This window comes from Zosterops lateralis, assembly GCF_965231275.1.
Source record: "Zosterops lateralis genome assembly, chromosome: 6".
NCBI lineage: Eukaryota > Metazoa > Chordata > Aves > Passeriformes > Zosteropidae > Zosterops > Zosterops lateralis.
The window spans coordinates 29,339,822-29,356,068 of NC_139761.1; the positions used below are offsets into that span (position 1 = coordinate 29,339,822).

Here is a 16,247-nt window from a genome sequence, read left to right on the forward strand (position 1 = left end):
AGCATAAGCTACTTCTGCTATGCTTAGGATAAAGTGTTAGAGAATGCATGAATTTTATTTAAATTCATGACAGTCTGTATACTTGCAATAGCACAGGAATGTCTGAACAATGCACAGACTGCTGTTACAGATGCATGATGAGATTCTAAATGACTGCCATGAAAACACACTAATTACTCCAGGAAACAACTGGATGTAGCTAGACAGATTCTTGTTCAAGATTTAACTTGATTATAACTTGGGACCGGTACATTATTTGTAAGGCAAAGTGGAAAGATACAGGAAAGCACCAATGGTATCTACAGGAGTGTCAAAGAAGGTACGATGCAGGGGCTCCCTGGAAGGGGCCCAGTGCCTTAGATGACTGCTCTTAGATATCTTTAAAAAATCCTAGTTTGGGTGAGTAACATCTTTTGACATCTAAACAGTTTTTAAATCTGGTCCAAAAGGTTTTAATTTAGATTTTAAAATTTGGCATCAAGTTACCCGAGTGCTGAAATAAGTGTGGAACCCATTCACAATATATATCAGATAAAACACTGTGAATCTTTTTTCCATCACTTCTGCATTACACACTATTAAGAAACACATTGTCAACAACCTGACTGGCATTCCTGACAGAATGAAAGTCAACTGCAGCACTCTTTGCTGGATTTGAACAATCATGGGATCACAGCCATTCATCCTGAATTCTTACCGTAAAAAAAGAAGAAAGTTTCTGTCAGAAGAAGATGGGCTGGTGAACTTTTAAAGTTTGCAATATGTTTGCTCAGAAAACTATTGATGGGAGAGTACCAGACAACTAATGTTCAAATGCAAGTGGCGTTATAAAAGTAAAAAGATTTTTTTTTAATGTCACATGAAGTATTTCACCAAGGAGATTTTTCATTACTGAGGATGGAAAATACATTGGCAGCTGCCTATTACAGTAACTCAGAGGGGAACTGATCTATGATATAAGAATTTAAGAAAAAATACTATGTGTAAAATGACTTGCTTAAAAGGAAGATAAAATTACCTTTGCACTATTAATACATTTTGATATCATATTAATATTACTTTTCCATGCAACTCTGTCTTCTAATCTTAAAAAAATTATTGTTTTCACTCTCTCAAAATCTCCCTTCACTAACGTTTTGGGTTCACTTACAAACACAACCAATTCTAAACTTTCTGTTGATAAAAACACATTGTGTACTGAACACACCAAAGTGTTTCTCTCTAATTTTTTTCTTTTTATAACAAAGAAATCAGAGATAACATTTCAGAGAGTTCTGGAAAATCTGCCTCCAAGTTTTGAATGTATTTCATCCAACCAAAATAACTGAAACTAATTTTTAGCACTCAGATATTTTTATAAACAATTTTATTTCAAAAGCAGCAAATGGACTCAGATATTTTCTGCTAGGAAGCTAATGTGCTCACAGAAATAATTAGTTCACAGTACTTTTCCATTGAATATACAATTGAATAGCAACAGTCTAAATGAGTATTTATTACACAGTTTATCAGAAATTACACATTTTATTAACCTAGCTATACCAAGTGTTGCCAAGGATTAGCAAGATGTGAAAAAAAGAAAACACAGCAGTTAAGCCAGCTGGAACACCTGAAATCTTGAGACAGCACAGCATGTTTCTTCTTTGTATTGGTGAGGACAACAAAAGAAAGAAAAACAAGCATTCAGAGGTAGAAAAAAAGTGTAATCATGGCCTCGCCCACCTCAGCTAGCCCAGGGGAATCTGTTGTATAGGCAGAAGTACAATCCACTACTTGAAACAGTTTACCAAAATACTACAGGGAAATCTCTGCACAGAAAGCCCATGAGCAGGGGAAGGATAAGTTAGGGTGTAGACTCAGCTCCCAATTAAATATATTGGGAGTACTGTCTAAATAGTACAACTCAAGCCCGACTGAATAAAGTGCATTCATAAAGTAAATTAATAAAATTTTGCAGGCACAGTCACTGTTATATCATTATACAATAATTATTTGGAATATTTCCATCTATCAATAATGCCATCTGTCCCACCCAATACAAATGGACTACAACCCATCTGGCTTATTTTTTTCTATTGATTACTCTGCTGAATGAGTTAGCAAAACCGCTTATAAAATCATCATATTACATGACACTGTCATTAAAAGATGTGAAGTAAGGAAAAACACAAGATGAGACTTAATTGGAAAACTGTCAGTTCTTCTTCCAGAAAGTTTTAGCAATACTATAAGCTTATTTCTTTCTTTTTTTTTTTTTTTTGCTACTTCAAAAAAAGCACCAAGAAGACACAAAGCCCAAAAACCCCCTAAATGCTAACTGCTGGATTAGACCTAAATTGTTCTAGCACACAACTGCTATTAGGTATGCTGAACTAGGTCCCTCAATTTATCTCCTCAAGAATATTGAAATGTCCCTAAGTATGCCTGGCAATTACAGAGAAACTGTGGAAGGAACGTAACTTAAAAATAGAGTAGAAGAAAGCTGATGATGGCTGGCACTTGTATTTGTTAATTCCAAGAAGTCTTCCTAGGTTTTGGGTTTGATTATTTGTTTGCATAATTGTTTTTATGCTATTTTTCCAGCCTCCATTTTGTTTTGTTTTGTTTTGTTTTTTAAATTTTGATTTTAATCACTGTTCCCTTAACTATATCTGAATTTCTCCAAAAACAAAAATGCAGTTTTATGCACCTATGGAATTAAGTGCCAACTTCAGCTCCTTCACTCTACATCTCAATTTTTACAATACTTTTTTAGTTTTAACAAAGGAAATCTGTCTTATGTACATTCAAAATGTCAATCCAAAGACCCTTAGCCCAGTGATTCAGGTGGTGTTCTGTCCTTTTGAGTGAACCCTGCTGGGCTGCTGAGCCCCTGGTGGGGCTGCTTTCTTATCCTTCCCTCCCTGCTATTTTTTTCCTTTCTACTACAACCTTACAGGCACCAGATTTCTGTTTCCTCTGTCCCTGAATGCCTCTTTCAGTGATGCTGTGGCTCAAAGGGACATATGAAGGAAAAGGAGAAGAACAAGGGCTGGATTCCAGCTCTAAGGACACAACCCTTGATGACTGTGGGAGGCTCAGGGGGTTGGACTGTAGGGTTGAGGCTGCAGGAATGATACTTGGAGCACAGATACTGAGCTGCCGAAAGCAGTGAGGGAAATTGGGATGACAGGAATAGAAAGGAGTTGTGTAAGAAGGACAGAATGATGCTTGAATAAGGAAGGGACCAGAGGCTGGGTGACTGAAACAATTTAGAAGTTGCTAGGGGACCCAGCCTGCTTACTGCTACTGTTTACTCCCTCTCTTACAGTCTCCTCCCATCCTCACTAGAACTACTTCTCTGTTAATAATACATGAATTATTTCCTCTGGAAAAAAATAGATTATTCTGAAATACACCTTTTAATAATTTATCTAATTAAAAAAAATATATATTTATTTAAATATAATTGATCTTTCTCTTTGTAACTCAAGAAGTTCCTAAAAGACAATTGTCACTAGCAATATTACAAGTCTTCTGAAGTCCAGCTAACTGTGTCTGTGGCCTTATCTCAAATGAAGCTTTGAACAATTGCACGTCCACATCCAACTCTTAGAAGTAAATCTTTTGTGCTATATCAACATATTCAGAGAACAATTTTCATACTTCTTTTTATATTATGTGCTGTTAGGTCCAATTTATTGGTGTCCTAAACAAATTATATAATCCTTTTGCTGCTGTACTTACTACTGACATCAAACACATAGAAGGATTCAAGGGAAGTTGCTGAACAATATTATTTATGTAGAAGAGAATTATAAGGTATCACCATATGACAGAATGCTAAATTTCTCATACTCTAAAGAAAAACACCTTTGGCAGTTCTGATGCATATGGTTTAGTCACCATTTTAAATACAATTATCTTAATATACCATTGCTTTGCTACTCAATACAAAACATTTAATAAACAGAAATAGAGTCTAAATATCATCTTTAAAATATAATTAATTCTATGTTTTATGATGTATAGCTTACAAAAAATGAGTTCTGAGCTGAACTGTTTTATTTGCACAAACAAACTCCTTTTTTCATGGATGACAGAAGGAGAACAATTTCAACTGAGAAACCATTTGTTCTTATTAAGTAATCTCTAGGTTGTTACTGGTTCAGGCCTTTGGTTACTGCTTAAAATAAAATTAAATAATAATAAAATACTTTTGGTCTAGCTGATTTAGTTTACTTGGCAAAAACAGACCATTATGTCATCTCATGGTATTCAACAGAACTCTCTGCAGTAGCACTCGAATACCAAAATCTGAACAAAACAAAATGGACAAGGAATATGCCTTCAGAGTAAGGCTACCATATTCTGTCTTCCACAGAGAAAGGCAGTATCTTAAAGGATCTGGAAGGCTGCTCCAAAGTAAAAACTGCATTACTTGTTTTCACGGATATTATTGAATGACTGAGGCAGAAGTACAACTGAAGAACTGTTTATCATTTTTCAATATAAAATCTCTATTTTCATTAACAGGACAACTGTATTTTCAGAGCAGGGTAATTCCCCTCTCCAGTTCCTTGTAATAGAAATATTTTTAAGTATTTTTCTTTGCTTTACTTTGTATCTAAACCCCTACTAATCAAAAAATATGCAGGAAAAAATTAATTCCTCTGTCTGAACCTCCTATTGACAAAATTATAGAAACAAGAACATACAGCTGTTAATAATATCTCACTCCCGTTTATATTTAGTTTTTTTCCAAAGCATTTTACATGGTATTGTGGCACACATTATCTAATATTTTTCTTTCTGATACTGTCATTACTGAATTATGATCGGATAAACACAGCATAAGACTGATGAACAACCTACAGGATTGCCTGATTGCAGGATGTTTTTCTTAAAGATTCCTAAAAACTCTCAGGCAGCTATCCCTTCTCAGGAGTACATGTAGGCAACAATCCATTTTTTAAGCAACAGCCTGAACAACCAAAACGTGACATGGAACAGATGTTAGTGGTAGCTCAAAAGTAAGCAACTTCATCAGTGTTTTTCAGGTAGCTAAAAAAAAAAAATTAAAAAAGCAAGTACTGCCTAGTCATCTTAGTAAGTGGAAGAAATAAAAGAGTTGATAAAGAGTAGTTGGTATGCATAGTAACTATGGAAGACATAAAAGACTGTATATGGATAAAGGATAAGTTTCCAAGAACTGGCAAACACCACCAATCTGTCTTCCAATCTTATATATTGCAAATCAGAAAGCAGAGAGTGTTTGTGGTTGTGGTATGTTACTAATTGGTCACAGAACAAAAATGGGTATTTAATTAAAAAACCAAATTGAATTCAGTTTTAATACTGGATCTGAATCTGGTCCCAGAGGAATAATAAACACTATTTAGGAGTGTTTTTTGTTAGTAAATCAAGTGGAGATGCTTAAGCATGTAAGTGAAGTCTATACCTTTACTCAGAAAGGCACTTGCCGAATGCAGAGAACATAATTATTAGGCTATATTATTAAGCTATATCAAATTATACAGCAATTATGAATTTAATTTTTATATATTTGGGGAGAAGTTATGTTTTATTTACAAGATTTGTGGCCATTACCTTTTAATGCTGTCTGGGTGTTCCATGGCTATTTTAAGAAAAGGGGCACATGCAAATCAGGAATTATTATGGCATCATTATAAATCACTGTGCAAATTATTGTGCTGGTAATCAAGGGTTAACCAATAGACAGGCATGTCCAGATGTGGTCTTAGAAGTTCAGCTAAATATAAAGCAATAATGAGCAATAAATTGCTAAACTCAGTTATCATAACAATATCGTTTGTAAGCAAGTGGGGAAAAAATCCTAAACAGAACAACTGACAAGAAGTAAAATGCCCATTTCTCATTATGCAAAAATACATGGACAGAAGTAATTCAAACGAGGAATTGTTCACATTTTTTTTAGAGAAATTGACTGTTGTTTAAGAGTTCTAATGCTTTGGGGAATTACGATAAAGTTAGTGGTGAATATAACTTTCTATTAAGCAGTTTCCTTTCTCAATTGTGCACAACCACTTATGAGCCAGAAAATAACACCTCAATCAAACCTTTACTTGAACCCCTCTGAAATATACAGCGAAAATTCTGATATTACTGCAAGAGTTAGAGAGGAAAAAAAGACAACCTAGAAAGAAGAAAATGGATATGGCAGCTACCTTTTTGCATTCTCTTAATTTCTTCTGCCACATGGAGCGGGCAATGGGGATGCTCCTGCTGTCGGTGACGTAGCAGGTGGCTGTGATGACGTGGTGGAGCGCAGTCCTCTGGCTCATGGCCTGAAGGACTCTCCCGACGTGCCGGAGGGAAAGGCTGGCCTCTGCGCCTACGCCACCGCTCACAAGCTGCATCGTGCAAGGTACCAGGGCGATCTGTCCCGCACAGTAGAGAATGTCACCAACCTAGGAGAGAATCACATCAAGTACATTAAGACTCTGGGAGCTTACAGAAGACAAGGGAAGCACCTTTCTCTCTTCCAGCTAGTTTCTTTCAATAATACTGCTGTTCTTTGCCATCATTTGTTATAAATAGAGCAAACATGCCAGTCTAAAGATAATGCATGGATGCATGTGTCAGCTCAAAACAATAATCTGATGTGGACTGTTACAGCTGCTGGATCACACTGATGCCTAATATGGTTAAATATGCGCTTGTTTTCTTTTCTTTTGAGTGATGATGCACAATATCTTTGGTTCAATTATTTTTTTATTCTTCTATGTCTTAAGTTTTGTTTTATATAAAACCACATGAGAAAGTACGTATCTGTAACATCTTTAGTAAACTAATTTAAAAATACTGTAAAAATATATTAGCAGAACACCTAAATGACTGTGTGTGAACAAAAAATGGTTATATTCCACCACAAGGTAAAAGTAAATTGCAAATAAAATGCTGAAGAATGCTACTAGAACAAAGAGATGGGTCACCTTTTGAAAATGGACTTTAATGGGTGGCCAGATTTACTACTGCAATGCAGTCACTTTGGGCTTATTTTCCAAAATCTTCCTGGCAACACTCTGAAGACCTACATTTTTTAACAGCAGCCAGCAAAGGAAACATTTATTCTTATTATTCAGACATCTCGAAGACTTTTTTTATAAAATCTCAATATAAATATCAAACTTTTCATCGTCTTATGCTGCACTTCTCTAGAACGTCTGTGCATTTCCTAATCAGTGAAACAGTAAATTTTATTCACTATCAAAAGAAGACTAAGTATAGAAGTGGGAAGTAAGGTGGGCGTAAGCAGCTTTGAAGTCAGCACAGGAAGAATTTTGCTAGGAGTAAAGACAGAGAAAATGGACTGTGCAAGGAATCTTGCGGAAGAATTTTGCAGAACTTACTGTATAAACTGTAAAAATTCCTCAGAATTAAGAATAATTAAAAAAGAAATCTGTGTCCTAGAAGACATGGCAATCAAACCATGTGACAGACCCATATGCAACTCCAAATCTGTCCTCATAACTGTCTGTGTCTCACAAAAGACTCACACATGTAACTATTGGAAGAGTATCTTATACAATTTGGCATACAAGTTCTATGATTAGCAGCTGAAGAGGGGGAGGAGGCAGAGGAAACAATATATCAACTGACACACATCAACTATTTAAATGGTTAAAAATACCTGAAATATTGTTTGATAATGCTATATATAATCTGGAATTTGGGAAAAATATATGAAAGCAATATTTTCGTTCATAGGAACAAATGTTTTTTCTTTTTTTTTTTACAGCACTATTTTAAAATATGTGCCACTGAACAAGGGAGTCCAGCCAGCTACCAAGTGGCATACTGACAAGATGAGAAACAAATTCAGAAAGATATGATTCAGAGGGGCACAGGTTTGTTTTTAAAGCAAACCATTCATTTTCACCTCTGCAAAATGAAATCCATACATTCGTCAAAAACTCCAATGCAGGTAGTTTACACTTCTACAGAAAAAAAAAAAAAATCACACTGACGGTATTTCTTCCTTTTTTTCCCCTGTTGAGCTGCTGGTTTTCCATGCATCACCCATGTTAATTATTAGGTAGACAGAAGAGCTGTTCAACCAGTTCACTTCCCCTATTCTTGAACAGATTGTTTGAGACATAATATGAATACTAATTAACGATAAAATATCTGTCAGTGTTTTGAAATACAGACCAAGATAGCACTTTCTTAAAGTATCCTGGACAGTTCTGATACAATTAGCCCCACTGGTCATAAGCAAGGTCATAAAAAAATCTCAGAAGGATTTGAGCAAAATTGGCACCACTTTTGGCTAAGATTCAGTGGGAATTTTGCAGAGTTTTTTAAAAACCAATTGAAAAAAATCCCTCTGTTCCTAACATACTTGTTTGTATCTTAAGATGCAATTAATAGAAAAACAATGTTCCTAACAAGCCACCATGTTATAGAAGGGTGGATACAAGGGGAAAAGAGGGGAAAAGGATAAAAAAATGGCCACAGATTTGCACCAACTGTATTTTTTTTCAGGGGGACATAATTTAGAATAAGGGAAGGAGGAGGGGTGTATGTCTTTTCTTTCTCAGTGACTCAGTCACAAAAAGCAAGCATAAATAATCAGCAAGGACAAAGCAGCAAACCAGTACAAACACTGTTTCAGCAGATTTCAAGACGTTGTCTCTGGAATGTTTGAAGCATTATACAGAAAATTGTTAGCAGAGTAAAAGGCATTTAAATCAGGAAAGTCATCATGCTATCTTGTTCACAGTACTGAAATCTTACAAGAGGAGCTGTCACAATGTATGGTGTCAGTACTTGTGTTGTGAAAGTGTTCTGCAAAACCCTGCTAGAACCTTGCAACAGTTTATCTTTTTGGAGCATTTAGTGGGATAACAGAAGATCTTTCAGGGTATAGATTCGCAGTGTATCCAGCCTGGCGGACTTGCATTATACAGGAAACTCAGCAAAGAAACAAAACTACAATATAAAGGATCTGTATTGATCCTTAAAGGATCCAGATGTATACAGTAGATGTCTCATTGGTGATTTGATTTTCACTGCACACTATACATATACTTCCAGTGCTAAAAATTAAATAAAGACTTGATCCAAAGTCAACCCTGAAAACTCAAACTTCATACTGCTGAGATGCTCACCTGTACAAATTTATTTCCAATATTTTTTCACAGCAGTAAGCAAGTTATAAATGGGGCCTCATGTGATTCCACATTTCTTCCCTTTTTATTTTTATTTGTATCATTGCAAGTTATATGAAAGGTGAGTCCTTGTAAGTTAACGAATTAGTTTAGCAGCTGTTTTGTTCAGTCAGCACAACTGTAAATAATCAGAGGAGGTCAGTGGACAATCAGAACCTCAGAGGATGCTCTCACAGATAGAAAGCTAAGAGATTATTCGAGAATTACTACATTTCATGGTGTAGCTGTCTTGCAGGGATAAGTATAATTCAGAACAAGGACATAGCTTATACCAATGGAAAGCTGTATAGTAACTTTTTTTCTAAGGTGCTTTCACTTATTAGGAAAACAGAAGGAAAGCATCTATGGTATCATGGAAAGGAACACTCAGAAGAACTGACTCGATGCCAGTTGGAACGGTTTCTATCCCATGAAATAGTTTTTAACAGTATTCTAAGTTTCCAAAGGGACACAACACATCTCCTACATATATATATGTATCAGGAAAAGAAACAATGAGAAAACCAGACTTAATTGACTGAGGTCTAACTTAAGCTGCTAATTAGAAAGGAAAAGTTGCAATTATTGTTGCCTAGAAAGAAAAAGAAGTAATAGGACACCTATGAATTGTTTTTTTTTAATTTAAGGCCAAGAGCAACTAGAAAGTTTATGAAACTGTTTCTGCTGGCATCATTAAAGCTTGCTAGAAACTTCTAACAGAGGGATCTGAACATTAACTCACAGATATTGTGGCAAATGCTAATAGTTGAACCACAAATGCATGTTTCTTGGAAGGAAGGAGTCAATATGCAATCAGGCAAATCTTTGTTATGAATGCAGTTTGGTGTCTGAGTGACTGCTGCCCTTTAGCAGGTCAGGGTGCACAAAAGGTTCAGTGACCCCCTGACCTAACAGTGACACAACCCACCATTAGGCTCAGTCAATGTAAATAAGCAGAACTGACAACACACTAATAGGCTGCCTCTGGTCAGCCACGGGTACCTCTGACCTTAATGAAGACCTAAAACAATTAATACTCCAGGCAATAAAGACCTCTGGCTGATTAAGTTAGATAGAAATAATCTTTCCTAACGGGATTAAAGCTGCAAGGTGGTGAACTTTTTATTCAATATATGATAATCCTTTCTTCCTAGGGCCCTCTTGTTTTAGGTAATGATGGCAAAATTGCTTTTTGCAATGTGACAGCTTTAATTCAACTGACTAGTATGAATAAACTTTTTAAAAGCACAGTTTAGACAACAGTAACTGAAAAGCTTGAAGTTCACACTATGAAAACAAATTATATCTGACTTACATGATTCTAGTACACCCAACCTTCAATATAATTCATGTTTTTCTTGAACTGTTACAAATTTATAGTCTGAAAACTCCAGGAACGAGTTCATAATACATAGTTGAATTTGATACAGGCTTTCTTCTGAGCAAAAATGTGCAGTTATCAGTAGCTAAAGGATGAAGGATATATTCCTAAATATTATTATTAATACTAACAATGATAATGATAATACTACTACTACTAATTTATTTTTACCTTTGAACAAAAAATTTAAATTTGTAAGACTCCACATATAGCTTAGTGGAATGCTTGCACATTGTACTGAAAACTTCAGAAACTCTCTCTGGATAATTTTATTTCCTAGTTAGGTCAAAAAAACCCAATACAATTAATCAATAGCATATTATGATTATTTTATTGAACTAGCTGTAATATTCCCACAGTTTTAAAGGTTTTATAATTCAGTTTTCAGATGCTGTGAGTCCATTTTGTTAGTTCTCATTTTGGAATGGATGTATCTGACCACCTAAGCTACAAGGCTACAAAAAATTCATAATTTTGTATTGTTCTTCACTATTAAAATTTATTTTATCAATGTATGTTTTAACTTTTTCTCTTTGAATTTAAATATTTGGGGGTTGAAAATTCATAGAACTTTTTTTTAACAAGAGGTGAAAATGTACTGCGATTTCATGTATGCTAACCTAGGTTGTATTTTTTTTTTTCTCTGCAGTTTAGGAAATTAAGATACATCATCCCACAAAGTCATATTTGACACTGAACAGAGTGTCATAACACTATCAACACACCTAAAACTTTTGTGCGTTTCCTAATTTAAATTATACCAAGGAGAAGTATCATGTCACACAGTACACAAACACTGAGTAGCACAGAACCTGGCAGCTCTTTAAACTCAACAGTGCATCTGAAGAAGCCACAATACTGTTATGAATACTAAATCAACATAATGAATATCTCCTAATCATACTCTGTACTTCCCAATAGTAAACACCGCGGCAATCCTCTAAAAATCAAATTCCTCAAAATGAGCCTTTTGAGGTTTACAGCAGTCAATCTCATCCAATACCTTCCTGGAGGTCTGTAGTACCTTAAAGTTTAATAAAATGCTAAATGTACAGACTCGAGAGGGACACTCAGGTCAAAAACTGAAGAGAAGGTAAGATCAAAGTTTAAGCTTGAAAATAGTATTTTAAAAACTGTTATAACACAGAAAATTGTAATAGTTATGTACATATTTTTGGCAATGTGTTGGTTATTTTTAAATCCTGATCAATGTCAAATCAATTTTATTCTGCTCTACAATTGACAGAAATGAAACCTCCACACTTCCAATTCACAAAAGACAATGATTCAAAACCTGAAATTTTCACAAAGAAAACCCACCTCAAAAACTGTCATTCGTATTCCAAGGGAGCATTAGACATAAATCAGAAATAAATGCAGCTTTTAAAGTCAGAACCTGCAGTTATAAACATCTAGAAAGATTGCAAGAAAGTGGGTGAAAAAGGCTTGCCATCTAATATATCCATGTGGGCATGACAGCTAGTTTGAAATCTCCATGATTCTTGTTTTAGTCAACTTGGAATCTCCAATAGAGAGAGAGAAGAAATGAACAAAATTGATTTAAAAATAATCTTTACTTAATTCACATATTTTGGCCTGCGTGCTCTACTAGTGCCCAGGGTACATATTGTTCCTTCATGGAAAATTACAGTAGACAGCTCAAAGACTTAATTGCCATAGAGGATAAATTGTTCTCCACATTCTGAAGGGTGCTTTTTCCTAAATATAAAAAGAGCAGTCTCCCTATTTTAAAATGAGCAAGCTAACAAGAGTATTAATCTTTGATGCATTTCCTACTTGGGACAGTGGAATTCTAGTCTTCATGACTATTAATCTGCCACCTTTTACAAAGCCTACCATTCTTCTCAAGCTTTTGAAAAAATCACAAGTTCTCACATAACCACATGAACAAATCTGCCAACTGTGAAAAATTGCAGAACACTTAGGTTTATGAACATACCTTATCTAAAAGATGGAGTAAAACCTCCAAACTGATTAACACTTCCTCATTTACTATTCATGTCACCTCAAATAAAGACGTCAAACAAAACAGATTTTTAAAAAATGTACTCAGATGAGTCTATTCCTAACAATTGGGGTTGGGATTGGGAATGAGACACTTAAATTGGTATTTGCTAGAAAAACTGAAGGCCTTGTGAAGGTCCAGACAAACAAGGTAGAAAAGACTGGTATCCAACAGTGTAAAGTGAGAGAAATGACTCAACGTGGACATGAACTCTTGAGCAGTGGATACCACATTTTTAGAAAATGCATATTATGTCCACAGGTGTTTTTTAGTGAATTATATATGCAGAGATAAGGGAGGATAATGTTTATAGTTCATATGGATTCTTAGAATATCTGATAAGGCATATCTGGAAATTATTTTTAAACTCTCCTAATTATAAATGCTGTTAACTAGCTGACAGTATGTAAGGAGAGAGTAATGAAAATGCCAATGTAACTGAAGTGGGGTGCCATAGGGATTGGTATTAGGCTTGATTTTGTTTAACATCTTCATTAAGTCAGTGAAAGAGGGATTAACAGCACGATAATGAAACCCACAGAGTATACTAAATTGGAATGTGCAGCAGTAGAAATAATAAAAACGGACACAGATAGGTTTGAAAAAAAGGCAGCAAATACGAAAATGAGACAGCTTAGGAAAAATGAAAACTCATGGCAGAACATATGGCAAAAATATTTTGAAATACAGATATTTAGAACAAGGGAGAAAACTTGACTGAAGAACTGCTGAACAGTTTATATTAAAACATAACTTTGCTTTACTAGAAGCACATTCAGTATAGAACAAAAGAAGATGCAGTCTCTGTTCCCATGACACTGCTCTAATCAAAGAATAAAATTTGCTAAAATTCCTTAAACTGGTATTATAGCCTTTACAAAAAATATGGTAAGATTTCAAAAGGAAGTCTGTAAAAGGTGATATCAAAGCTTCAGATGATCCTTCAGAGCCAATGATCATCTCTTTTTTCCAAGAGTTTTTAGATTTCTTAATTAACATTGTTTTTCAGTTTGCAGCTCAGCATAGCAGCATTCAAATTATGATAAGCATCTTAATCTGCCAAGGTAAAGATGCAGAAATTAAGCCCACCCTGTTTTTACCCTCCTCTGTTAAATGGAAAATATCTACAACTTGCATGAGGTTACCTAAGCATTTATTTGGGGTTCCCACACAGTTCATTTGTGGTTTTACTCTTTAATCCTAAATTTATTTTCGTAACAAAATCTTTATAAAATATCACCAAAGATATAGCTGGCATATTCGCAAGACAATCCTCCCTCCTTGATTTCTACATTTTTCTCTACCCTTTTCTATAGCTGTAGGGAACTGGATAGCACATAAGGGAGAGAGGTTATAGGGTAACGCTATCCATACCCACGCTACCTAAAGGAAGATAAAGACAAAATATTAAGTGATGTGATTTCCTTAGCTACTTATATGTGTTTTTATTACAGACTTTGTCTCCTACTTTTATCCCTAAACATACAATCTACTTAGAAAGGAATCTCATGATCTCCTTCCCACATTAACTGAAGCTTCTACTGACAATTTCTACTTACAGTAAGCTAAATCACCAGTTCAGTTATCAGTGCAGTGATAAAGCAATTCAACAAATCACAGTAGAAATTTCTAGATTCAAGTTTCTATTAACAATGGGGGTGCTACTGCTTAAGGATGCACCACTCTTGTGGAATTCAGCATCCAAGGAGAATCAAGACTGCAATCATAAAATCTTATGAAGAGTGAGTTGATTTTTCCCTTTCCTACCTGTCTACAATCCTTATTCATGCCAACTGTCAAATAGTTTAATGTGATTATAAACAGAAGAGGGGCAGATAGGCAGAGAAAATACTCTGTACTGAAAAGTGAAAGCTGTTCATCACACGACAGTAGTTCACAGTGTATGAAACACATTAACACCATGACATTCTATTCTTACAGAAAAGATTTTGTTCCCAGTCTTCACTTGGCTTAATATTCTTACATGAAATACGCTGTTCATGATTGCCACTGGCTACTTTAAGAAGATTTGTGATAACTGGGAGATGAGAAAGAAGCAATTGCATAAAATCAAGACCCAGATAACTGAAAACAAGTTACCTGTAACTACAGTAACCTAAAAGTAATAGTTCTCATTCTAACCACAGAGTGTGGTTTGGGATATATTTATTTTTTCTTTTACCCATCTCTATGTATACCTACTCTCACACAGATTTTACTTACATCTATACCTCAGCAATAACCAACATTAAAACAGCTTAATATACGACAAAGATTATTTAGTGCAGAAGTCCAATTTATAATATGTATTACCACCATTTCCTAGTGGAAATGAAAGGAGACTTGTTTGCGCAGCTAGATGTACCTGTACACTACACAACAATAATGCATATAAAATATAACCTACATGACATATAGTATTTATCACAAAATCCTCTGCTTATTTATTCATATTTCAGTGATAATACTTCCTTAAATAGCAAATATCTTTCTCTAGGGATACATCTTACAATGCAAATTTGCAAGTCAAGTTCTGATTATACTTACAGAAATCGAAACTTTCAACAAAGATCTACATATATACTTAATATTCTTGGCCAAACTAATGTCATATTATCTTTTCTGTATCATCAATTAACCCAAACTCGACAAAAAAAAGAGTTTAGCTGTTAGGGACTCCAAGGTTTCAACTGCAAAATCCTACTAAATCCAGCGGCACAGCAAGAGTCCATAGCTAAAATTCTGTGTTCTGGGCAGTAACATATGACCTGATATATAAATTTTAAGAATTTGTAATTCCACAGTGATGATGGATTATACATTCTCATGTAATCTGAATTACAATGTTTATGAAGTGCAATTCAAGAAACAAAATGGCTGAGGAAATAATGCTTTTGTTACATCCATGCTATTAACTATTCCAAAACCTAAAGATTCCCAACAAAATAATCAATGGAAATTAGTGGAACGCAACAGCAACCTCAGAAATACATTAAATATGCTCATCCACACACATTTTCACAACTTTTATTTGTTTTATGGTTAAATACTGACCTTTTATCAGAACTGCAGTGTGAACAATCCTTATATAAAGTAACATTATCCTTATATAAAGTAACATTAAATTCCTAACCATGCAACGAGGCAGAGTTTACTAAGGAGCTTTCACTGGGCAGATACTCACTTAGATCGACAGCACTTCAAGAAAAGAACTTACCTACTGATAAAGTGGTAAGTTGCATTTAAAAATTAAATTTCTGTAACAAATTTTATTTTAATTCTGTTTCATAATTAGACTATAACTGTATTATAATTATATTCTACACAGTAATACATATTCATCTGTGTATGGAGTTACTATCTCGCATTATACATTTCCTAATTTCCTGGGGGATAGTTTTTGGTTTTGTGTATGTTCAACTTTTTTCTTTAATTTTCATAAAATTTTCTAAGTGGTTTAAAAGAATAAAAGTTGAGAACTGGAAATTGCACCATATTGACAGTCTATTAGTAAGTAAAAAATTACTAATACAATATGTTTCTCAAGTTGTGCCATTCAAGCTTCCATCATGTTTCTATCAATCTTATATCACTAAGTGATGTCAAGAACCATTGCCTGCAAATTTACTATGTGCTTAGCCCTTTTTTTGCATTATTAATAAATGTA

The 16,247-nt window shown here is 34.6% G+C and overlaps 1 protein-coding gene across 5 annotated transcripts in view; it reads right to left on the bottom strand.

Annotated features, from left to right (window-relative positions):
- Window positions 1–16,247, bottom strand: part of DPH6 (diphthamine biosynthesis 6) — a 190,021-nt gene that overhangs the window by 50,710 nt on the left and 123,064 nt on the right. For all 5 annotated transcript variants that reach the window (XM_083864141.1, XM_083864142.1, XM_083864143.1 and 2 more), the window contains one exon: window positions 6,189–6,431. In XM_083864141.1, the coding sequence (XP_083720267.1) occupies window positions 6,189–6,431 (243 nt within the window). The remainder of the gene's footprint in view (window positions 1–6,188; window positions 6,432–16,247) is intronic.